The sequence below is a fragment of the Bubalus bubalis genome, chromosome 2, assembly GCF_019923935.1.
Source record: "Bubalus bubalis isolate 160015118507 breed Murrah chromosome 2, NDDB_SH_1, whole genome shotgun sequence".
NCBI lineage: Eukaryota > Metazoa > Chordata > Mammalia > Artiodactyla > Bovidae > Bubalus > Bubalus bubalis.
Window position 1 is genome coordinate 111,987,170 of NC_059158.1, and position 25,611 is coordinate 112,012,780.

Below are 25,611 nucleotides of genomic sequence, written 5' to 3' on the forward strand. Positions count from 1 at the left end.
AAAGCTGAAAATTACCAAAAAAAAAAAAAAGTAGATGATTGAAGAGTAACTTAAGAGCAGTATTTGAAGAGAGGCGTTATAAATGACATGGGAAGACTATGTACTTACACAAAGAAAAGTCAAATGGGAGGATTTTAGTTATGAGTGAAAATGGTTTTCTCAAAGTGAGGAGCATAAGAATTGTGATGTCTTGGAAAAAGTAGTTAAACAGTATTCTTAAAACAACAACAAAAACAATAACAAACCTTGAATTGTTTTATAATGGATTTTTTTTAATGGCTAAAAGGGAAGTCTAAGTAGAAAATGCAATTTTTCTTCTCTCTTTCAAAGGGTTCTACACTCATTCTTCTACTTTTAAGGTAGTAGGTTTCAAAGCATGGTTTGTGGACAGCTAGGGAGTGTTTGTGGAGAAGGAAATGGCAACCCACTCCGGTGTTCTTGCCTGGAGAATCCCATGGATGGAGAAGGCTGCAGTCCATGGGGTCGCACAGAGTCGGACACGACTGAAGCAACTTAGCAGCAGCAGCAGCAGGGAGTGCTTGACACATTCCAGAGGGTCTAAAGATCACAATTATTTTCATAATAATAGAGATGTCATTTTCTTAACTCAACACATTTGTAAAAATTCAAAAGCAATGGTGTGTAAAAATGGTGGTCCCTAAACATACCAAGGAGTGGCACAAAACTATACTAGTTATCATTGTATTCCTCACCACTCCACTCTAATTACACATCATTATAATATTCTGCCTAATTTTCAAGTATTCATGAAGCACTCTGCATACAGAAGTCTGATGGGTCTGTCGAGAAAAGATATTTGTGCAATTGAAGTACAGGCTGAATGAGCTCCTTTGATCATGAAATGACACTTTTACTTAAAAAGAATATTTTGCAGACAAACTGGTTATAGAGACTTAAATATTTAGCAGACAATTTCTCAAAATATGAAGTGAGTCCGTCATTTTAAGTAAAACAACTAAATGTATTTGTTTGCAATGATAAAATTCAAGCTGTTAAGTGAAAACTAAAATTTTGGAGAACATGATTCTGTCACCATAAGCTTGGGAGCTTCTCAATACATAATGACTTTTTTGATAAGACCAGTGGTGATATTAATAAATAGGAATTTTTGATACTATGTAGTTAAATAGGTCAACATTTCAGCAGAACTCAATAGACAAATACATTCCAAATGAACAATGCATGAGGTTACAAAATCATGCATGGATTAAAGACTTAATCAAAGTGCCAGATAGTCCAATGTATTTTAATGTAACAGTGTAGGAAAAGTGGATTGTTTAGATTTCAGATTTCACACTGCAACTAAACTTTGAAAAAATTACCACCTGCCAAGTTTGCTTACACTACCAAACACTATCCAAAGTTAAATTTTTAGGTAAGTAAAAAAGTTAAAAGAATGAAATTAGAATATGCCCTAGTACCATAAACTAAAATAAACTAAACATGAATTAAAGACCTAAATGTAAGGCTGGACACTATAAAACTTTTAGAAGAAAACATAGGCAGAACACTCTTTGCCATAAATTGCAGCAAGATCTTGTTTGATCCACCTTCTAGAGTAATGAAAATTAAAACAAAAATAAACATATGGGATCTAATTAAACTTAAAAGATCTCGCACAGTAAAGGAAAACATAAACAAAGTGAAAAGACAACCCTCAGAATAGGAGAAAGTGTTTCTAAAGAAGCAACCGACAGAGGGTTAATCTCTAAAATACACAAACAGCTCATGCAGCTCAATAAAAAAACAAACCATCTATTCAAAAAATGGATGGAAGATCTAAATAGACATTTTCCAAAGAAGACATATACTTGGCCAAAAAGCACATGAAAAGATGGTCAGAGAAATCCAATCAAGACTACAATGAGGTATCACATCACACCAGGCAGAGTGGTCACCATCAAAAAATCTTCAAACAATAAATGCTGGAGAGGGTGTCAAGAAAAGGGAACCTTCCTTCACTGTTGGTGGGAATGCAAATTGGTACAGCCACTATGCAGAACAGTATGGAGGTTCCTTAAAAAACTAAAATTAGAACTACCATATGACCCAGCAATCCCACTCCTGGGCGTATACCCGTAACCATAATTAGAAAAGATATATACACCCCAGTGTTTACTGCAGCACTATTTACAACAGCCAAGACATAGAAGCAATATAAATGTATATCAACAAAAGAAAGGAAGATGTGCTACATATATATGATAGAATAATTACTCAGCCTTGAAAAAACTGAAATAATTCCATTTGCAGCAACATGGATGGATCTAGAGATTTTCACACTGAGTGAAGTAAGTCAGACACAGAAAGGTAGATATCATACGATATTGCTTATATGTGTAATCTTTAAAAAAGGGTGCAAATGAACTTAGAAAACTGAGGCAGAGTCACAAATGTAGAAAGTAAACTTTTGTTTACCAGTGGACAAGCCTGGGCAGGCATGCAGTGGGGTGGGGGGGAGGTGGGGTAAATCGGGAGACTAGGACTAACATATATACACTACTATACATAAAATAAATAGCTAATAAGGACCTACTGTATAGCACAGGGAAATCCACTCAATACTCTATAAAGGACTATAAGGGAGAGAATCTAAAAAGACTGGTTATATGTATATCTGATTCACTTTTCTGTACACTTTAAACACAACATTGTAATTCAACTACAGTCCAATAAAAATATTATAAGAAAGTTACCTAAAGTAACTTTAAAGGCCTACTAAAGTACTTTTCCTTTTTCTATCTTCATATATGTGTAAGTCTGGAATTTCTTCATCTACTTCACTAAAGCATTCTATTACAAAGGCTGAATGCAGAGGCAGACTGAGAGTTCAGCTAACTTCTATGATGCCAGTTATTAAAGAAATTTTCAAAAAGTAAAACAGTGCCTCTTTTTAAAACTATTTGCTTTGAAATAGTTATTTTTAATAAAAGTATTATTAATGTTAGCATATAAGGAATTTCATTTTTATTAATATTTAGTATTTTAAAATGAATTAATAATTTTTCAAATATCTTAAATTTAGAGAACAGTAAATGTAAGTAGATACAACCCATATGAACAAAAGCTCTTTGAGATCCTCTTGCCTTTTTGAGAGTCTAAAGGTTCCTAGAACCACTGGTTTAAGAGCACTTCCTAAAATGTTTTTTAGATTAAACTCTCCTAATTTCCTTCTTACACTCTGGCATTGTGGCAAACAATTAATATTGACTGGTAGTCACTAAGGGACTTTCCTGTAACTCAGTAAATAATCTGCCTGTAACGCTGGAAATCTGGGTCTGATCCAGGGGTCAGGAAGATCCTCTGGAGAAGGGAATGGCATCCCACTCAAGTATTCTTGCCTGGAGAAATGGACAGAGGAGACTGCCAGGCTACAGTCCACAGAGTCAGAAAGAGTCTGAAACGACTGAGTGACTAACATTCCACTCCAGCAGCCACTAAGCACCATAAACAAGACACTGAAATTCAGATAGGAGGAAGATGACTAAACCAAGTGCTTCAACTCAAACACCTGCAAACAAATTACAAGGCATATGACATAAATGAGTAAAATAATCTCCATTTGAAAAATATGCAGGCTGCAACCCTCTCCCCACATGAGTATCCCTAGGCCTGAAGACTGGGACCAGGGTGTCTGTCTGCAGTGGACAGATCTTGTGCAAGTAGACGAGGGTGTCTGGACAGAGCTGAAGATGCCAGAGTGCAAGCACAAACCACAGGCTGAAAACTCAATCTCCCAATGGCATCACATTCCACAACAAAATTTTGAGAATCTCAAATCTGAATTTAGCCTTCTCAGTTGTGACTGAAGGTATACTGAAAGTCACTCAGTAGTGTCCTACTCTTTGCGACCCCATGGACTATAAAGTCCATGGAATTCTCCAGGCCAGAATACTGGAGTGGGTAGCCTTACCCTTCTCCAGGGGATCTTCCCAACCCAAGGATTGAACCCAGGACTCCTGCATTGCAGGTGTATTCTTTACCAGCTGAGCCACAAGGGAAGCCCATTTGGTAAGGTAGGATGATTAAAAAAAAACAAAAAACGTATTTTGTAGAAACTCTTTTCACCTTAGTTTGTAACTTAATTATGGAAATAGAGGAAATGTGGATATCTTTTTTGTGTTCTCTCCCTGGCTCACAGATGTTTAGGGATGAACCTGGATATTGGCTTAGGCATAGGAGAGCTCTGTGGACAGAGAGAAGGAAGATACTCCTTATACTAGTACAGTCTCTGTAAAGAGGACAGGTATTCTCAGATTCTCATTGCCTTCGGAGAAGGCAATGGCAACCCACTCCAGTATTCTTGCCTAGAGAATCCCTTGGACAGAGGAGCCTGGTGGGCTGCTGTCCATGGGGTCTCACAGAGTCAGACACGACTGAAGCGACTCAGCATGCCTGCATGCATTGGAGAAGGAAATGGCAACCCACTCCAGTATTCTTGCCTAGAGAATCCCAGGGACAGAGGAGTCTGGTGGGCTGCCGTCCATGGGGTCTCACAGAGTCGGACACGATGCAAGTGACTTACCAGCAGCAGCAGCAGCATTCTCAGATTCAGAAAATTGGCCAGAGCTTCTGGTATTTGCAAAGATTTTAGAAATCCAAATTTTAATGCAAGTTTTTCCATGTTTTAAAACTTGACAACTAATCAAAAATATTAACACCTGGTAGCAAACCCTGAACAGTACAAAGAACACTTTGACATCTAGAGCTTGACAATGGACCACCAGGTTATAATATCTGGGCTTGAAGAAAGTTTCCAAAAACCTTCTCTCAGAATCCTCACCAGACTCATGATTAATAATGTTGGAAATAGATAGTACTTAGAGAATGCCTCATACAAAGCCAGGCATTATATTAGGACCACTGAACACATTCTCTCAACAGCATTCATATTTTAAAATGTGTTTTCATCTATGAAAAAGCTTTGGAGTTCAACCATCAATTTTCACCTAACCAGTCTATTCTGTAATAAGTCTTATCAAGAACTCTGTTTATGCTTTTGCATAGTGACTTGACTATGGCAAGGTTAAAATATGCGCACGTAGGTTAGAACAATTTACCTGGTCTGTGGAGGTCTTAAACTTTGGCACAAATTGTAATTAAGTGTATTAATCTGTTTTCCATATTGATTCCAAGTCTGTTATTCAATAACAGATTCTGGGCAAGTGAAACCTGAACCCTTCTGAGCAAAAACTCTTCTGCTTCTATGCCAATAAAGTGTCATCTCTTGATTATGATTTCGTTTATAGCCTTTCCATAACTCCTTCAAATGGTATTCTAGATGGGCTATAAAGCAGTTAATAAGAATAAATTAAAATTTGTACTTAGCACTAAAATGTAAATTAATTGTATGTTTTCTCCCAAATCTAACCATTTTAAACATCTGGTATATATATTTTAGTGCTTCATTCGCTCTAATGGTGATGATTTTAGAAAGTTGTTAAAACTGCTTTTCACTTCCCCATCATGGCAGTCCAAGGGATGTCAGCACTGAAGCATCTCTTACAAAATCATTAGAAAAACCACCAGTCCTCCGTGGTTCATCATAAAGTAAAATAGAGCAGAACATTATCATCTGCCCACTGCCAACCAGACAATGAAACCACTGGCCTGACTGTGAAGAAAGTTTAAAGTTTTCAAGAATCAAGGGCATTAAGTACAGAAAATTAATCTTTTCACTGCCATGTTTTATTCTTTTGAATATCAATTTTCACCAGCTGTGATAGCTTGTGTAGCATCTGCTAGAAAGTAGGGGAAAAAATGCACAGAGATTGTACTTAAGTACAGCAATAGTTTTATTTATTTTTTCCTTATGATTAAGGCCAACAGAATCATGGGAAATTCACGACTTGCAAATGATATAAATTACATAAAGATTGAAAATGCTCATAACTTACTTTTAATTAAGTAATAAGCCAGAACAGATTTTTCTATAGTTTTGATTAATGTGCATTTCAAATGACAGGCAATAATTCATGCAAAGACTATCATATATTGAGTTCAAGATGTGCATATTTCACTTTTACATTCCAAAGCTGTTTCAGTTCCTTTTAGTTCTTTGCTATTCTTATTTAACATTAAATAGCTAACTTGACCAATTGCTTCCCCAGAATTATTCAGCCTTTTAACTCAATTATCTTTCTGGTTTGGTTTCCTAGACGTGGAGAGTTTTAATTCCAATGCCTATAATTACAAGGAGAAAAAAAGTAGAATACAGATAGGTCTATAATCAAGTCACCAAATGTTCCATGTTTGTGGATTCTCTTCCTTGTACTTTACTGAATTGCTCATTCATATAGACATTGCTTCAGTCACTACATGTAGAAAAATCACCATTTTTTAAAAAAGTAGACACAGTTGGAAATTCAGTTTTTAATAAAAATTTGCAATTTCTTTTTGCCAAAAAGAGAAGAATGAATCATACTGATAGAGCAAAATGACTGCACTAAACTTCCCTTCTTACTCTAGAACTCAGGGATTGCTTCTGGTTGTCTAGTTGCTACTGCTAAGTCACTTCAGTCGTGTCCGACTCTGTGCGACCCCAGAGACGACTGACCACCATGCTCCCCCATCCCTGGGATTCTCCAGGCAAGAACACTGGAGTGGCTTGCCATTTCCTTCTCCAATGCATGAAAGTGAAAAGTGAAAGTGAAGTCACTCAGTCATGTCCGACTCCTAGCGACCCCATGGACTGCAGCCCCCCAGGCTCCTCCATCCATGGGATTTTCCAGGCAAGAGTGCTGGACTGGGATGCCATTGCTGAATGATAAATTCAAACACCATAAAGAAGCCATAAGGGCAGTAAATATAAGACTAAAAATGGAATCTGAACATGAAGTATCTAAATATACATGCACCACTATCTTAGTTTGGGCTGTTATAACAAAAATACCATAGGCTGGGTGACTTTTAAATAGCAGAGATTTATTTCTCACAGTTTTGGGGGCTAAGAGTCTAAGATCAAGGTGGTAACAAGTTCAATGTCTGGAGAAAGCCCACTTCCTGGTCCACAGACAGACATGTTTTCTGTTTGCTCACTTGGAGAAAGGGTCTAGGGAGCTCCCAGGGTAATTTTTATAAGGGCACAAATTCCATTCAAGAGCACTCCACCCTTACAACTTAATCATCTTCCAAAGCCCCATCTCCAAATGCTCTACCACATTAGGAATCAGGGATCAAAATATATACGCTGGGTGGAAACATACACCAAGTTTATAGCAGTCAGCCTACCCTCCAATGGCTCATAACTTATTCAAAGCTAGGAGTGTTAAACTTTCACCATGTCAGAAATTCTACACACAGGGATTTCCCTGTGTGGTCCAGTGGTTAAGAATCTGCCTTCCAATCAGGGGATGTGGGTTCAATTCCTGGTTGGGGAACTAAGATTCCAAGTGTCCTGGGCCAATTCCTGAGCCCATGCTCCACAATTGAGAGCCTGCATGCTGCAACTAGAGAGAAGCCCACACATCACAATGAACTGCCCTCATGATGCAACTAAGACCTGATGCAGCCAAAAATAAAAATAAGATATTCTATATGCATATAAAAAATTCATTTGCTTCTAAAATATTTTTCTTTCCTTGTTTTCCTTTATGTTGTTAGGAGAGCACATGGAATGTAGTAACACTGTTGTGAGTGCTCAGTCTTGGAACAATTATGATGGCAATAGAAAACAATATCTACTTTGTAGAAGCCAAAAGTCTCAGGATGAAATGGGACAGACAGATAAACAAACAAACAAAAAAAGAAGATTACAAATAACTACATGGGGATGCACATATTAAACCACATTCTAAGTGTCTGATGTCTCATTGTTTGGATTTTCTAAGATTCCACCTGTACCTATTCGGAATGTATCATCCCTCAGGGGCTGTTAAAATGTTTTAAAGCAGCTATATATCTCAATCTAAATATATAAATCTCTTTAAATGAACAATTTCACTGAGATTTCTTTTCTATAAATATGGGCTCTTATTTCACCTCATACAAAATGATATTCAGCTTTACTTATTCTTACCATCTGCTACTATTACTCTCATTACCAAATGGTGTTGCAACGTTGAATAGTCTATAGAAGGTTTACTTGGATTGGAATGTTCTACAGGAATCTAAAGAAGATATCACCATAGGTTTCCTTCATCAGAGTTCTTTTGAACTCTTCCCATTATGTGCATAATTTCAACATGACTTTAAATTACTGATAATTAGCCCAAGAAAGGGTTGTGTGGGCTACATAGAGCAGGGAAAATAGGAGAGACACATGGTATATGAATGCATTACTTATCTGGTAGTTGTCTGCTTATTTATCATATAGAGTGAGGCACAGGTAGGTTGGTTAAGCCAAATAATTTACAAAATGGAACCATGATGTCCTTGTCAAAAAAAAAAAAGTATCAAGAAATAGACCTAGTCAAGGCAATTCATATCTTCATAGGGACTAAGAATTGCCTCATATTTCTTAACACAATAGACTTTCAAATATTCAATAAAAAACATTACTTAATTTTTTCATCTAGCTTTAAGGCTCAAAATGTTATTTAAAGCAAATTATATTCTTATCAAGTTAAATGCCAAAAAGAGTAAAATTAAGAGTATACAGTGGACATTTTGGTTCACTCTTTCATCGTGCATTCCAGCCCAGATGATTAGCCTAAGGGAGAACTTCCAGGTCACACATATTAGCATCTCAAGGTATAATCTGCAAACTAGCAGCCTTGCCACCACCTGGGAGCCTGTTAAAATTGCAGCCTTTTTTCCCTTCCCCATAGACCTACTGGCCTTGCCTGGTAGTTCAGGGGTAAAGAATCCTCTTGCAATGCAGGTTCTATCCTTGGGTCAGGAAGATCCCCTGGAGGAGGGAATGGCTACTCACTCCAGTATTCTTGCTTGGGAAATCCCATGGACAGAGGAGCCTGGCAGGCTACAGTCCATGGGGTTATAAAAGAGTTGGACATGACTGAGCGACTAAAACAACAACAGCAACCAGACCAACTGAATGAGAGTCTGAATTTTAGCAAGCTCTGTCAATATCCAACTTCAGTGACTGAGATGTGAATTATAGTCCTTTAGGGGAGTGAAGGAGGCCTGGAAAACTTTACTGGTTTTAAGATTCTCTAGACAGAATTCTTATTCTTCTAGTCATTGTTGCATCAGGAGGCTATGCCTGCCACTGCTGATTGTGCTGTCATCCTGAGGTTTATCTTTCATTCTTCAGCTGACTTCATGCCAACACTGATGATGAAAAAGCAGAGAAACTGAAAAAAAAAACAACACTATGTCCTTGATGGCATTGCTGAGCCACAAAAACAATCAACCCTGGAGCCCACAGAACCACTGGGTTTCTTGTTATATGAGGTAATGCATTTCCTTATTGTTTCAGCCAGTTTGGATTGATGTTTTGGTTAGTTGCAAAGCATCCTAATACAGAGGAGAAGCAGGAAATTTTTCTGATTGAATCCATGTTGATTTCATGTATTTTTCAAAATGGAAAGTATCTATGGCCTGATTGTCTATAACTTCAACCCATTCAACCTCTCTCTTGAGTTTCCACGAATGCAGGCTCCCAGTGGAAACTTGTGGCGCAGTGGAGTAGAAATTGGAGGAAGAAATGGCAACTCACTCCAGTATTCCTGCCTGGGAAATACCATGGGTAGAGGAGCCTGGTGGGCTACAGTATAAAGTCACAAAGGAGTCAGAGATGACTGAGGGACTGAACAGCAGAATAGCAAACTCCTCCTGGCTTGTCATTCTAGAGACGCATATGCTGAATGAATGAATAATGGCACAGGTGCAGAGAATTAAAGTATCTTCCAAAGTATTTATAATTACCCGATATTCAATTTTATTTTTACCTCTTCTCTTTTTGAAAGCTACCATGGCTCATTAATAAATTACTATTGCTTAGCTTAGAAGTCCCTATCCACAGTATGCACTTATATAATTGTACCTGCCACACTGCAAGTTTATATGTCTCTTTCCAATGTCCCTAATTATACAGCATGAGAATTCACATATGATATTTGTTGAGTACTACAAAGCAAAATATATCTACCATCTTATCATACCACTCCAAACCATGGATCCATGCGATATATGTTTCCACCTATTCAGAGGTATTTGCACAGCCTCCGGGTAAGTTCCCTCACACAGGAAAAGACCACATGTTCAGTTAATCTCAAAGAGGTCACTTGCTCATGGTAAAGGCCATGACTCTGGGCTCATAGAATATGGTTGGGTCAAGATCATGAAATGTCTTATAAACTATATCATGTAGTTTGTGTTTTGTCCTGAAGATAACAAGAAAGAAGCAGAGGAAGCATGATGGGTATGGCAGCAAGAAGGCAATGCTCACACATTTGATCTCTTTGGGAAGAGATGTATATGTGGTAGGAGACAGCAATCACTGATGTGCTGTGATATGGAAGGTGATGAGATAAATAATACATCCATATGGCTTTCACATCTCTTTACATGATGTCAGACAGGTCATATTTCAAGTCATTATCTAGAATTATGTGCTACCTATATTCAGAATGATCTGTGGCAGTGTATAAGTTAAAATGAAGTGCCAATTATCTACTAAAGTTGTGTATGTGCATAGCATGTGACCTAGGAATTATACTTTTAGGTCTGTCCAATAGAAATGCACACACGTGACCACCTAAGACATGTGCAAGAATGGCTGCAACAATGTTCTTTGTAATAACCCTAAATCGGAAATAATTCAAATGTCCATCCATTAATGAGAACAGATAAAATGTGGTATACAGCATAATAATGGGACACACACAAGGACACTACATAAAGCAATGGAAATGAACAGAATTATTGCTATCCATCACAACATGGACAAATCTCACAAATATGCAGAGGAGAAAAAGGCAGACAGAAAAAGAGTACATAGTGCAGAATCCATTAAGTAAAGTTTCTTTAAAAATTAGAAAACTGATTTATCCTGTTAGAAGTCCAAATAATAGTTCCATTTGGTGAGAAGAAGATGGTAGAGAAGGAACTAGAGTTCAAAAGGGGGTATGAGAGATATTGATAAAGTATTACTTCTTGATGTGGGTGGTAATTGAATGGGAAGATTCACTTTGTGAAAAGTCATGGAGCTCTACTCATATTGATTTGTGTATCTTTCTGTTACACGCCTTAATAACATTTATATAAGTAAAGATTCAAAGAACCTCATGGTCATAGGAAATTAGTTATAAATATGTAATAAGTTACATCCCTTTTTGCCACTAGGAAAAAATGTAATATCAAATAATACAAGTGAAAACAAACTGAACTGGAAATGGAAATTATGTGTCAGAGACCAAGAAAAAATAATACTAATATTTATCAAGTACTTAAGTCTTTGCCAAACAACATAATGGGAAGTTTATATTTATTTTCACTTTATAGTAATTAACACAATAATCTTAAAAGATAGCTGTTATTGTTATACTCATCTAACAAATTATGAAACTGAAACTCAGTAAGGTTAAATAACCTTACTGAGATTTAGTAAGGTTAAATAATTTTCTCATGTTCTCACAGCTAGAATGGGGCAGGGTAGCACTTGACCTCAGACCTGAATGACTTTTAACCCCTTATACACATCATTGCCATAGTGTAGTGGTTATCACGTTCACCTCACACATCAGTGGGTCAACCTGAGCAACTTATCATCCCCTCTAAGCCCTAGTCTATTCCTCTGTGAAATGGGAGAGTACTCCCAAATTTGCTTGGAGTAGAAAAGAACTAGTGGTTGTGTTCACTGTAGATATTAGAAAGGGCATGCTAAGTCAACTGCTGCTGCTAAGTCACTTCAGTTGTGTCCAACTCTGTGCAACTCCATAAGACAGGGAAAATCTTTTCCAGAGCTGCCTTCAGCAAAAATTATCACCTCAGTGACAAGATTCTCAATTCAACAGTGTTCATCAATGTGCCTGATCAGAAAAAGAAGCAAAGACAAAGCTTTGTTAACAAACATGCCTTCTTGAACTTACTCTTGTGCTGGCCACAGTTTGCAGAGCAGGGGCCTGGGAAAGTGTTGTATACCAACTTTTCCTCCACCCATGGTGATTTTTCTACTCTCATGATCAGTAAAGATTATGAAGCAAACTCTATATTACAAAAGATTTAGATAAGCTTCTCAGAGAGACTATTTTTATCTTGACTCTTAAGTCACGTTGTTTTTGCTGTTCAGTTGCTCAATAATGTCCAACTCTTTGAGACCCATGGATTGCAGCACGCCAGGCTTCCCTGTCCTTCATCATCTCCTGCAGCTCACTCAAACTCATGTCCATTGAGTCAGCGATGTCATTGAGTCACTTGGTCCTCTGCTGTCCCTTTCTCCTCCTGCTTTCAGTTTTTCCCAGCATCAGGGTCTTTTCTAATGAGTCAGCTCTTCAAATCTGATGGCCAAGGTACTGGAACTTCAGCTTTAGCATCAGACTTTCCAATGAATATTCAGGATTGATTTTCTTTAGGATTGACTGCTTTGATCTCCTTGCAGTCCAAGGAACTCTCAAAAATCTCCTCCAACACCACAGTTCAAAAGCATCAATCCTTCGGCACTCAGCCTTCTTTATGGTTCAACTCTCAATCCATACATGACTACTGAACAAACCATGGCTTTGAATACATGGACATTTGTTGGCAAAGTAATGTCTCTGCTTTTTAATATGCCGTCTAGGTTTGTTATAGCTTTTCTTCCAAGGAGCAAGCATCTTTTAATTTCATGGCTGCAGTCACCATCTACAGTGATTTTGGAACTCAAGAAAAGAAAGTCTGTCACTGTTTCCATTGTTACTCATCTATTTGTCATGAAGTGATGGGACTGGATGCCATGATCTTAGTTATTTGAATGTTGAGTTTTAAGCCAGCTTTCTCGCTTTCCTCTTTTACTTTCATCAAGAGGCTCTTTAGTTCCTCTTCACTTTCTGCCCTAAGGGTGGTGCTGTCTGAGTATCAGAGGTTATTGATATTTCTCCTGGCAATTTTGATTCTAGCTTGTGCTTCATTCAGCCTAACATTAAGTCATGTAGAAAAAATTAAATCTTGATTGAAAAAGTGTTTTTGCATGGATTGATCAAAGGATCTAGTCAAGACCTTGGTAATTGGCTTTTTCGGTAATTTAATCAAGGGATAAGGCTTGAAAAATCTAGAGGGCACAAGCTTACAATTAGTAGATAAATAAATCCTGGAGATCAAATTCACAGCATAGTGATTATAGTTCACAATGCTGTACTATAAAGTTCCAAGTGACTAAGAGACTAGGTTTTAATTATTCTCACCACAAAAAAGGAAATGATGATTATGTGATGTGAGAGGTGTTTTAACTAATTCTATAGTGGCAATCAAATTACAATGTGTAAATGTATCAAATCCACACATTGTACATCTTAAACTTACACAGAGTTATATGTCAATTATATCTCAGTTAAAAAAAAAAGAACTGGAAGATTAATGTGCCATTTAGAATCTTTCTTTGAAATGAGTCTTAAGTAGGCTATGTTTAGAAGAGCTTCCAGGTAGTTCAGTGGTTAAGAATCCACCTGCCAATGTAGGAAAGGCAGGAGACTCGAGTTTGATCCCTGGATTGGGAAGAGGCCCTGGAGGAAGAAATGGCAACCCACTCCAGTATTCTTGACTGGAAGTCCAATGGACAGAGGAGCCTGGCGAGGTTGCAAAGAGTCAGACATGACTGAGCATGCACATGCAGCAAAACTCCCATCAGTACATGGCTTAACTTTCTTAATGTTTGTGGTTAAAGAAATATTTTTAATGTATGACAGGAGGAAGGAAGTTTCCAATTTGCATTTAAAACTGAAAAGCTAGGATGATTCAAAGATCTGAAAAGTAGATTCTGCCAATACTTTTTTCTAGAAAAGTACCTAAGCACTTCTACCTGAGTACTTTGTTAAGAAGACAGTTCTGCAAAATTTCCCATACAGATGATGTGAGGCTGCTGCTGCTGCTAAGTCGCTTCAGGTGTGTCTGACTCTGTGCAACCCCATAGACAGCAGCCCACCAGACTCCTCTGTCTCTGGGATTCTCCAGGCAAGAATACTGGAGTGGGTTGCCATCTCCTTCTCCAATGCATGAAAGTGAAAAGTGAAATTGAAGGCGCTCAGTCTGGTGTGACTCTTCGAGACCCCATGGACTGTAGCTTACCAGGCTCCTCCATCCATGGAATTTTCCAGGCAAGAACACTGGAGTGGGTTGCCATCTCCTTCTCCAATGCATGGAAGTGAAAAGTGAAAGTGAAGGTGCTCAGTCTTGCCTGACTCTTCGAGACCCCATGGACTGTAGCCTACCAGGCTCCTCCATCCATGGGATTTTCCAGGCAAGAGTACTGGAGTGGGTTGCCATTGCCATCTCCAATGTGAGGCTAATATTACCTAATATATTTCAGAACTTCAGGAGTTAAAGGACTAGGAATAATATGAGGTGTAACAGCACATTTGAAAGGGTTCCAAAGACAAAATTTGACAAAATTTGCCCATTTCACAATTTTATAGCTATCTCCTGCCAATCCTGGAAACCCTGCCTAGCAACAGCATTAGGGAAATTTGCCAAGCCACATTAGTAGAGAACTATCTAGAGGTACATAGGAATCTCTTTCATAAAAACTAAAAATGAGTTTGAGTATGTGCAGAGCGGCAATACCCAGTATTAAAAAACACAGTAAAATGCAAGAGAGTGGACAACATGTAGAGAGGACAATTGCTTCTCATGAGTGACATTGGCAGTTCCCAAGAAACATGATCAAAGTTGCTTAAGATTTCAACAAGTCTGAGGGGCAGTCCTTCTGGGATGATCAACAATAGGGTATATGTAGATACAAGTGTAGCGGGGAGAGGAAGCTCTTGAGAAGGAAAATATGATTTTTTTTCTTTTTTTTCTTTTTTTTTTGCTTGGAAATGGCGACAGAGCAAGAATAAAAATGAAAGATTGCCTTTCCTGCAAGCTCTACTCAGCTCAGTTAGTGGTTTGTCACAAGTAGAAAGCACAGCATTTGGATTGGCAGACAGCCATAACGGATCTGAATGGGTGAACACCAGCCTTCAGGAATCATTTCACTCTGTCTATGAGACGGGGTGACATGTACCTGAGTTTTGCTATAATAATTACTATGTCAGGGAGAGGTGAAATGTTTTAGTAGTATCTGTCTTTATTAAATCCTCCCAAGTAACCCTAAGAAATAAATCATGCTGCATCTCTTAATTTTTTGACCTATGATATTTCATAATTACAACAAGTTCTTATCAAAGGTATAATCAATCACCAACCCCTACCTCCCTATGCAAGAACAGTACACCTGAATGTACTTGATCATGGATAAGTGTGGGCCTTCTATATTAATGCTCAAGAAGATGACTTCTTGCTCCATTACAGTCTGGGGCTCCTGCCAGTTCCAGAGTGAGCAGAACTCTGCCAAGAATGATTTGGACTAGCTTAGGATGAGTGGAAGCTGGGAAGGTCCAAAGGAACCAAGAGGCCAGAATTGGTTAAATCAAATTAAGCATTAAGTGTAGCCATATTTTTCTGGGTAAACAAACATTCAGATTGAATGACAGTTATCCTCTTTCCACATCCCAACATGCTACTAACAATTAATGAAGCAATATTAAAATGTACATAAGCTACTTCTCTATGGAAAACTTTTCTCATCCAAAGTTGCCTTCTAAGGGAGAAATGCTCCTGCTAAAATACAACTGTTTATCTTTGGAAAGAAAGTATTCTTTAAAATAGTATTACCTAGCTATGAAAAATAAAATGAATTATACTTGTCATTTACAAATTTAGGCCACTTCTCTTTGGAGTAAAGACACACATTTAAAATAGAAATTGTTTCTAGAAAACATTCATTTAATTTATATCTTCTCATTCAGGTGCAAACATAATCAAAACTCTTTCAAAAATGTGTTTAAATAGATAGGGTAGATTTTTTTTTAAAGTATAGATAATGAATCCCAATGTAAGATTTCTGCTCATGGGCACTGAACACACAGATTTGCAACATATAAACAACATGGAATTTCCTGCCCCTCCCTTGCTTTCAATTGCGTAAAGAACTCATAAAGGGAAATGTCAATCCAATGGAACTTTAATGTCCTCATATTTAATCTTCTATTAAGCAGAATTACAAAATAAAAAATACAGCAAAAAGATATAGTACAAGTGCACTTAAATCCACTCACTACATTATAGATTGTAAAAAATTAAAATATATTATCTATTTGATTTTGCACAGTAGAGGCAAGGACATCAGGCAACTGACCTGATAATTCAATAAACTATTTAGAAGTTTTCTAGCTATATGAAAGCTTTGGGTAAGCTGCATGCTGGAGCTATTTAGCATCACAAATACACTTAGCAGAAAGCCATCAAAGGATTGCTGTCACTTTGGTGCTTCTGGAGAAAGAGCTATCATATTGATAAGTTTTAGTTTAAAAGGGAGGCCTTTTTATGAGAGATTATAAATATCAATTTCACAAACTGACTCAGAGCAGTTTATGAGCTTGTGTACATAATATCAACTCTTTCATTTATATCACTGAGTTAAATTTCAATGGAGATACAAACACAGGATTTTTCAGGCAAATTGTTAACGAATCCTTAGGACAATTTGGAGTTCTTATTTCTTCCTGAAGAGCTCAAGTTTTTTGAGAATTCGAATGACAAATCACAGCTTAAGGGACCAGAGTTCTAATACATATTTTATTCTTTCTATAGAGCTAGCCACCCACTCATCCAGAGAGAAAGCTTCTTTTCAAATAAAGCATTCAATGAATGTAATCTGGCAATTCACTGGATGGTGTACCAGGGGCTGGAATGAGTTACAAAAGCAGAAAGACAGCCCTTGCCCTCGGAAAGACCCCACATTCTAAAACGGAACAAAGGAGGAAAGTGACTAAGTGCATGCACGTATACTAACATTTACACAGCTTGCACATAATATACATATATATGTATGTATACATATATGTGTGTACAATAAGTATATATAATACACACACGTAAGAAAATCCAATATTTTTCAAATGGTATGTTAGGTTCAATCTGTCATATACTGAATCTTCTTTATGCACAGGTACCAAAGATATGAACTTTTCTCACTTCTATAATTTGGTTATATTTTTTAAGCTCTTTCTTATGGGTGAATACATGAGAGAGTATTACTCTGGTTCCAAAAATAGGACAATAAATTGAGACCTAAAAACCAATTGGAAAGAAGACCAATAACCTAAGGCCAGTAGTAAAATTGAACTTTACAAAACAGCCTCAGTATACCTCTACTGGATCTAATTTCCAGCATAGAGAAACAAATAGCAAGCTCTTCTATAGAAGAACTGCCATAAATAATATAAGCTGGGGAATATTTCGTAAATAATGAAAATTACAGTCAATTTATTTTCAGATGAATTAAGAAAATGTGGATAACTTCAACAAATTTCAACAAATAACACACACACACACACACACACACACACATACACACACACAAAGGGGGGGTCTGCAAAACATAAGAGCAAAAATATAATGAAATCTATAGACAGCTTTCCACAAATACACTTTAAGTAAAAGTATGCTTTAGAAACGGAGAAGGCAATGGCACCCCACTCCGGTACTCTTGCCTGGAAAATCCAATGGACGGAGGAGCCTGGTGGGCTGCAGTCCATGGGGTCACTAAGAGTCAGACATGACTGAGAGACTTCACGTTCACTTTTCACTTTCATGCATTGAAGAAGGAAATGGCAACCCACTCCAGTGTTCTTGCCTGGAGAATCCCAGGGACAGGAGAGCCTGATGGGCTGCTGTCTATGGGGTCGCACAAAGTCGGACACGACTGAAGTGACTTAGCAGCAGCAGCAGCAGCATGCTTTAGAAAAGAAAGGCCTCTAGTGACAATTTCCTTTATGTTTAGTATTTTTTACAGTAGCATTTTTCCTTGCCATTCATAGACTGACAAGTCAGAGGGAGGGCTTATTATTTACTATCTTGATCAATTATGTTAAAATATCAAGTATGGATTAGGGTGAAGTTTTTCAAGTTTAAACCACATATATTATAAATACCTGAAACCTCTTTGCATCAGAATACATGCCATGTTAAATTTGATTTCTGATAACTAAATCTCAGGATTCAATTCTGAGCATCACAACCAATGTCTTTGGAATGCTACCCATTTCCTTCCCAAATGCAAAAGCTAGAAACAGCTCCTGCAGACAAACCTATCCTTGCTTAGCTTTCACATATGGAATTTATCTAAGATTCTTGAACATAGGATTAATTTCTAGTGTGTACTATTTAAGGGCACAAGTTTTAACATCAGTTACTCACCTAGAGCCAGACATCCTGGAATGTGAGGTCAAGTGGGCCTTAGAAAGCATCACTATGAACAAAGCTAGTGGAGGTTATGGAATTCCAGTTGAGCTCTTTCAAATCCTGAAAGATGATGCTGTGAAAGTGCTGCACTCAATATGCCAGCAAATTTGGAAAACTCAGCAGTGGCCACAGGACTGGAAAAAGTCAGTTTTCATTCCAATCCCAAAGAAAGGCAATGCCAAAGAATTCTCAAACTACCTCAAAATTGCACTCATCTCACACTTTAGCAAAGTGATGCTCAAAATGTTCCAAGTCAGGCTTTAGCAATACTTGAACCGTGAACTTCCAGATGTTCTAGGTGGATTTAGAAAAGGCAGAGGAACCAGAGATCAAATTGCCAACATCCGCTGGATCATCAAAAAAGCAAGAGAGTTCCAGAAAAACATCTGTTTCTGCTTTATTGACTATGCCAAAGTCTTTGACTGTGTGGATCACAATAAACTGTGGAAAATTCTGAAAGAGATGGGAATACCAGACCATCTGACCTGTCTCTTGAGAAACCCATATACAGGTCAGGAAGCAACAGCTAGAAGTTGACATGGAACAACAGACTGGTTCCAAATAGGAAAAGGAGTATGTCAAGGCTGTATATTGTCACCCTGCTTATATAAATTCTATGCAGACTACATCATGAGAAATGCTGGGCTGGAAGAAGCACAAGCTGGAATCAAGATTGCCGGGAAAATATCAATAACCTCAGATATGCAAATGACACCACCCTTATGGCAGAAAGTGAAGAGGAACTAAAAAACCTCTTGGTGAGAATGAAAGAGGAGAGTGAAAAAGTTGGCTTAAAGCTCAACATTCAGAAAACGAAGATCATGGCATCCGGTCCCATCACTTCATGGCAAATAGATGGGGAAACAGTGGAAACAGTGTCAGACTTTATTTTGGGGGGCTTCTAAATCACTGCAGATGGTGATTGCAGCCATGAAATTAAAAGACGCTTACTCCTTGGAAGGAAAGTTATGACCAACCTAGATAGCATATTGAAAAGCAGAGACTTTACTTTGCCAACAAAGATCCGTCTAATCAAGGCTATGGTTTTTCCAGTGGTCATGCATGGATGTGAGAGTTGGATGGAGAAGAAAGCTGAGTGCCAAAGAATTGATGCCTTTGAACTATGGTGTTGGAGAAGATCTTGAGAGTCTCTTGGACTGCAAGGAGATCCAACCAGTCTACCCTAAAGGAGGTCAGTCCTGGGATTTTTTTGGAAGGACTGATGTTGAAGCTGAAACTCCAGTACTTTGGCCACCTCATGTGAAGAGTTGACTCATTGGAAAAGACCCTGATGCTGGGAGAGATTGGGGGCAGGAGGAGAAGGGGACGACAAAGGATGAGATGGCTGGATGGCATCACCGAATCAATGGACATGGGTTTGGGTAGACTCTGGGAGTTGTTGATGGAGAGGGAGGCCTGGCGTGCTGCAATTCAAGGGGTCACAAAGAGTTGAACATGACTGAGCGACTGAACTGAACTGAACTAAGTGTTTAGAACAAGTTTCCTTTAAGTCCTAATAGGCATACAAGTACTTTATCTTATCCATAGTCTCAAATTTGATAGACAGTTTTGATACATTTGCATATACACAGTAAGAATACAGTTTTGGGATCTGCGCTCAAATGAAGTCCTTTTACTCCCTGGATAATTTTCTAGTTCATAAAAGTAGCATATTAAAACTAGTGTTTAACACTAGTTTTATAAAGGCTTTGTTTTCTTTTATGGTTTTGAGGAGACAAAAGAATTATCACACATTATTTATAATTACAAATGCCTAGCAGTTATTTCCTTCTTTAAATGTCTGGAAAATCCCCTAGGGAGGGTAAACTAGTCTTCAGACAGAGGATTCATTTCAAAGTCCTCTTTCTGATCATCAACTTGGGTCATACCTTTCTTCATACTGAGGAGGTTTCTCTCCTCAAACTCCCCCTACTTGGGTTGTTTCCCTCCTGTTCTCATTAATCATATCCCAACCTTCCCTTCCCTAAACTGTTGCACTTGAGAAGTTCTTTCTTTTTTTTTGACAAAATCTGTGTGGATTTTGCAATCCTCTGAATTTTTTTTTCCCCAATATGCTTTATATTTGCTTCGAAGGAAGCAACCAGGATCATCATTTTACTCTACATAACTTAAAAAAAAAACAAGACTAGCCTAATACTTTGCCCTGTCTTAGAACACAAACATTTTTTGCCATTATAATAATTTTTCATTTTCAGCAAGTTATGTATCTTTTATCAAAACTTACAAAAACAGCTAGAGATGTCAGTCTTAAAATGACAAATGATATCTAAATAGAAGTAGTACTAGATATGTTATTTATATTAATTAACTAGACATTGGATTTCCCCTCCATTAAACAATCTCTATAGAACGTCTAATCAAAATGGGGATTAGAGGGAAGAAATAAATAGACTTAGTAATAGAGGCCTGTGTAAGCTATTCTGCTAAAAGTTTCAGAGTCATAAAGGATCTGCAGGCCCATGTTTAAGACGCATGTCACTTAAGAATAAAGAACTTATTAACAACTGTCATCTTGTACTTCACCTAAACAATTAATTAAAATGTATATATCAGTCCATGTATAATAACAGTATGCAACAATGGGAGAAATTTGAGTTCTGTATCATAATTCTTCATTAAATCTTAGTTTCTGTTATATGGGTAAAGTTAAATGAAATATTCTAATCAACTTTGCTTAAGATGGCAATTTTACTTGATATCTGCATGACAGTGTATGCTTTAGGCTCCATTTATGAAAACAGCTTTGATTTAGGAGGAAAAGGTAGAAAAATAGCTCAGAAGAGACAGAAAGAGCTGTGAAAACACTGACAAGATTAGGAACAAAGAAAATTACGATGAAGAGTTAGGTAAAGGAAAAACAGAACACCAGTTTTGGAGTATGCAGATAAGACCGCTAATTATATCTATAGCCATAAAGTAATTGATATTCTTCCAACATTATTACATACACACACACACACACACACACACACACACACAAACCTTTTATAATATAATTAATCAAATAACATTTCAAGATAATTTAAAAACCAACTGGATTTAATTTTTGTAAACATCATTATAGCTAATATTACCAAGTCGTTCTCAGCATTGCCTAGGAGTGGACAAAGCTTCTATTACTAATTCTATTATATTAATTTCTACCCTCTTATCTACTCTTCTGAACATCTAATAACTTTTTATGAGCTACTTATAACAAGATAATGACTTCAATTTCAACAGGAAATAATAAAGGAGATACTTTTTCTGCTCTGTATTTGTTATTTCATGTACTTTACCTGATTCTTGAGATCCAATTTGGGACATGGGCGACCTCCATTGTATGGTTTTTCTTTCAGCCATTTCGATCTAATTCTCACTCCAATCCCACAAGATGAACTGCAAGACCCCCAACTTGACCAGTCACTTAACTTGCAATCAAATGGGCAAGGAATGACACATTCTTCTTGAATATAGCCTGGAAAAGATATAAAAGAAGTGAAGAAAGTCTGATCAAAATGTACTGATCAAATTTACTTTGTTTCCTTTATTAGAGATCAGATTACCTAACAATATTGCTGCAGGGGTTTCAATAAACAGACAAAAGATTTCCAAGAGAGATACATATGGTTACTTCTCCATTCCAAATTTGTGCCATCTGCTTACTTCATAGGCAAATCTGGGATTGAGGAAGGAAGAAGGGAAAAGTGCAAAGTCTTCCTTTCTAATAAGAAGAAATGAAGCAGCTCAGGGTTAATGATGGCACTATCTCCCCCTGAAATGGATCTACATTCCCTTTTCTGGGAACAGAGAGCATAATATAGTCAATCTCAGTGCCTTCGATCTGCAAAGCTTTCACAAAGAAAGATCTTGATTCTCACTGCTGTGTAGTGTGACTTGAATGAAGGAGGAGGGCAAAGACTGAACCACGGATTAGGAAGAGCAGGATACTACTGAAAGAAAAAAAAAGGAATCTTGAAAGGCTGTACATGAGATACTGGACTGGAATCAAGAGGTGAAGGTTGAAATACAGTTGCATATGTTCTAGCTTTCCTAGCTCTTATTCTGTCCTCAACCCACTTCTTGCTACAATTTTTCTCTGATTAACCATCACCTCTACAGATCATTCCGTTCAGTTCAGTCGCTCAGTTGTGTCCGACTCTTTGCGACCCCATGAATCACAGCATGCCAGGCCTCCCTGTCCATCACCAACTCCCGGAGTTCACTCAGACTCACGTCCATCAAGGCAGTGATGCCATCCAGCCATCTCATCCTCTGTCTTCCTCTTCTCCTCTTGCCCCCAATCCCTCCCAGCATCAGAGTCTTTTCCAGTGAGTCAACTCTTCGCATGAGGTGGCCAAAGTACTGGAGTTTCAGCCTTAGCATCATTCCTTCCAAAGAACATCCAGAGCTGATCTCCTTCAGAATGGACTGGTTGGATCTCCTTGCAGTCCAAGGGATGCTCAAGAGTCTTCTCCAACACCACAGTTCAAAAGCATCAATTCTTTGGTGCTCAGCTTTCTTCACAGTCTAACTCTTACATCCATAAATGACCACTGGAAAAACCATAGCCTTGACTAGATGGACCTTTGTTGACAAAGTAATGTCTCTGCTTTTGAATATGCTATCTAGGTTGGTCATAACTTTTCTTCCAAGGAGTAGGCGTCTTTTAATTTCATGGCTGCAGTCACCATCTGCAGTGATTTTGGTCACCAGATATGTATTCCCAATTTCCATCTCTCCAATAAATTCTATGCCACCTACTGATACACTCTAATCAGATGCCCGATTCCCCTCAAATTTAACATGTCTAAAGCTGAGGTCACCAATTTTCTTCTAGAACATTCTAATTTTCTTATATTCCTTATCTTAATTAACTGCAGCATATCTGATTTCTATGTACTGGTGTATGAAGTTGTTCAGTCCTGTCTGACTCTGTGATCCCATGGACTGTAGCCCATGAGGCTCCTCAGACCATGGAATTTTCCAGGCAAGAGTACTGGAGTGGGTTGCCATTTCCTTCTCCAGGGGATCTTCCCAACCCAGGGATCGAACCCAGGTCTCCCATATTGCAGGCAGACACTTTACCATCTGAGCCCCCAGGGAAGCCCATACTGGTGTATATACCTGTATAATCTCTTCCCTTGGAATCTGGGCAAGACCTGTGATTAGATTATGGTACGTGGCAAAAGGGAAGGGAATGCACAGATATTAATATGCCAAATTTTGAATTAATCCAAAGGAAGATTATTCTGAGGGGTCCTGAATTAATCAGGTGAAAATCTTTAAAAGAGTGATTGGGCTTTTTGTCTGTGTGTGTGTGTAGAACAAAATTCTCCTACTGGTCTTAAAGAAGCAAATAACTGTGCTATAAAATGCCTACAGTGTGGCCACAGGGCAGGGGACCACAGCCAGCTTCTAGGGCCTGAGGACAGCCCCTGGCTCTCAGCAAGCAAGAAAACAGGGGTCTCAGCTCTGCGGGTTTTAATACATGAAGATGATTCTGCCAGCAATTACAAGGGAGCTTGGAAGAGGAGTTTCCCTCAATCACACTGGGCAGAGTCTTAAATCTTGACTCACAACTTGATTACAGTCTGGTGAGACCCTTCAGCAAAGAATTTAGAGAGACCATGGTTGTACTCCTGACCCATGGAAACTGTGAGATAATACATGTTTTGAAGTGCTATGTCTATGTTAATTTGTTATGCAGCAATTGAAAGCTAGCAGATTATCCAAAATAAAAAAAATATTTCAGTTACCTTAGACCAGCCTTCATCATTTTACACATATAGTAATTAGTTCTTATGTTGAAGCATCACAACAGTGTCCCCTACTCTATAATTCTTCTGGTTCATCCCTGGTTCAACTCTTTCTGACCCAGAATACTGAAATATTCTCCCCACGAGTCTCCTTTTCTCCTAATCATTCTCTTTGGTATTGGTCAGTCACTCTGAGGAAAAAGTTACTTTTCTAAAATACATAATAATTTACACTAGTCCTTTTATAACCTTTGCTGATTCTCTATTGTCTTGAAAATAAAGTGACAACCACTTTGCAAAAACTATGATTCTTCATAAGTGGCTCTACACAAAGATTTTCAACTTTGGCCACAAAATACGTTCCCACTGGCCAGTTTATACTAGAGACTAATTCAACCAAATCTCAGAGAATGGGACCTAGGCAGTGGTAGTTTTCAAAAATCCCCAGAGAATTCTAATGTGTAATCTAGTCTCAGAACAACCTCCCTGACTTGTTTTCCTCCTGCCCTTCCCTCTCCTATATCTTGAAATCTTTCCACATAGACTACTTCATCTTCTCCAATAATATTTATGCCTTTCCTCATGAAAACAGTCTGCTCTTCCTCTAACCAGTTTAGCTTTCATTATTTCCCTAGTGGCTCGGATGCTATAGTCCATGGGGTTTGCAAGGAATCAGACACAACTTAGCGACTAACACACACACACACACACACACACACACACACACACACTCTTCAACTACTCTCTTGACGTATGGTTGACCATCTGGCCCCATCACTCCTCTGCCATGCCCAGTCTGGCAAAACTTCAGATCTAAATTGGTCCAACTACATTCCTACCCTGTGCTTAATACTGGAAACCAAGTGGAGATTAAGGCAGTGCTAATGCCACACACTGCTTGGTGAGTCTTCTGAGTTTTCTTCTCAGAAAAATTCCACATGACAGGTTTACCAAACCTCCTCTCCTATCTTCAAACTTTTAAGGTCTGTTCTTTTTCAGAAGAAATAGGAGTGAATACGAACTCTTTTAATTTCCTATGACTATATTTGTATGAACTTCCATATTTTTCTTCTATCTTCATATCACAATGGAAAAGATATGCATTTTCTTATATAAGCCATCTTTTCACCACTTGCTATCTCTCTACACTCTCTAATTTTAGAGTTATATTTCTCATACATTAATACTAGAATGATTGTACATTCCCCAAATAACACTCACTGATAAGAAAGAACACACTTTAAACACCTAAGTCATCAAGAGGCATCCCTCCGAGGTTGAAAACAAATTCTATTTGGGATTGTTAACATTCTCTATTGTTTATCATAGTTATAATTGTACAGTCATTACTAAGGAATTTTGATTATTGATTTAGTTCTAGGTGTATAAAACGGAGAAGGCTATGGCACCCCACTCCAGTACTCTTGCCTGCAAAATCCCATGGACGGAG

At 38.0% G+C, this 25,611-nt stretch overlaps 1 protein-coding gene across 3 annotated transcripts in view; it reads right to left on the reverse strand.

The window, feature by feature from the left end:
- THSD7B (thrombospondin type 1 domain containing 7B) overlaps positions 1 to 25,611 on the reverse strand; it is a 1,246,259-nt gene that overhangs the window by 238,607 nt on the left and 982,041 nt on the right. For all 3 annotated transcript variants that reach the window (XM_044935904.2, XM_025276961.3, XM_045164228.1), the window contains exon 15: positions 21,702 to 21,880. In XM_044935904.2, the coding sequence (XP_044791839.2) occupies positions 21,702 to 21,880 (179 nt within the window). The remainder of the gene's footprint in view (positions 1 to 21,701; positions 21,881 to 25,611) is intronic.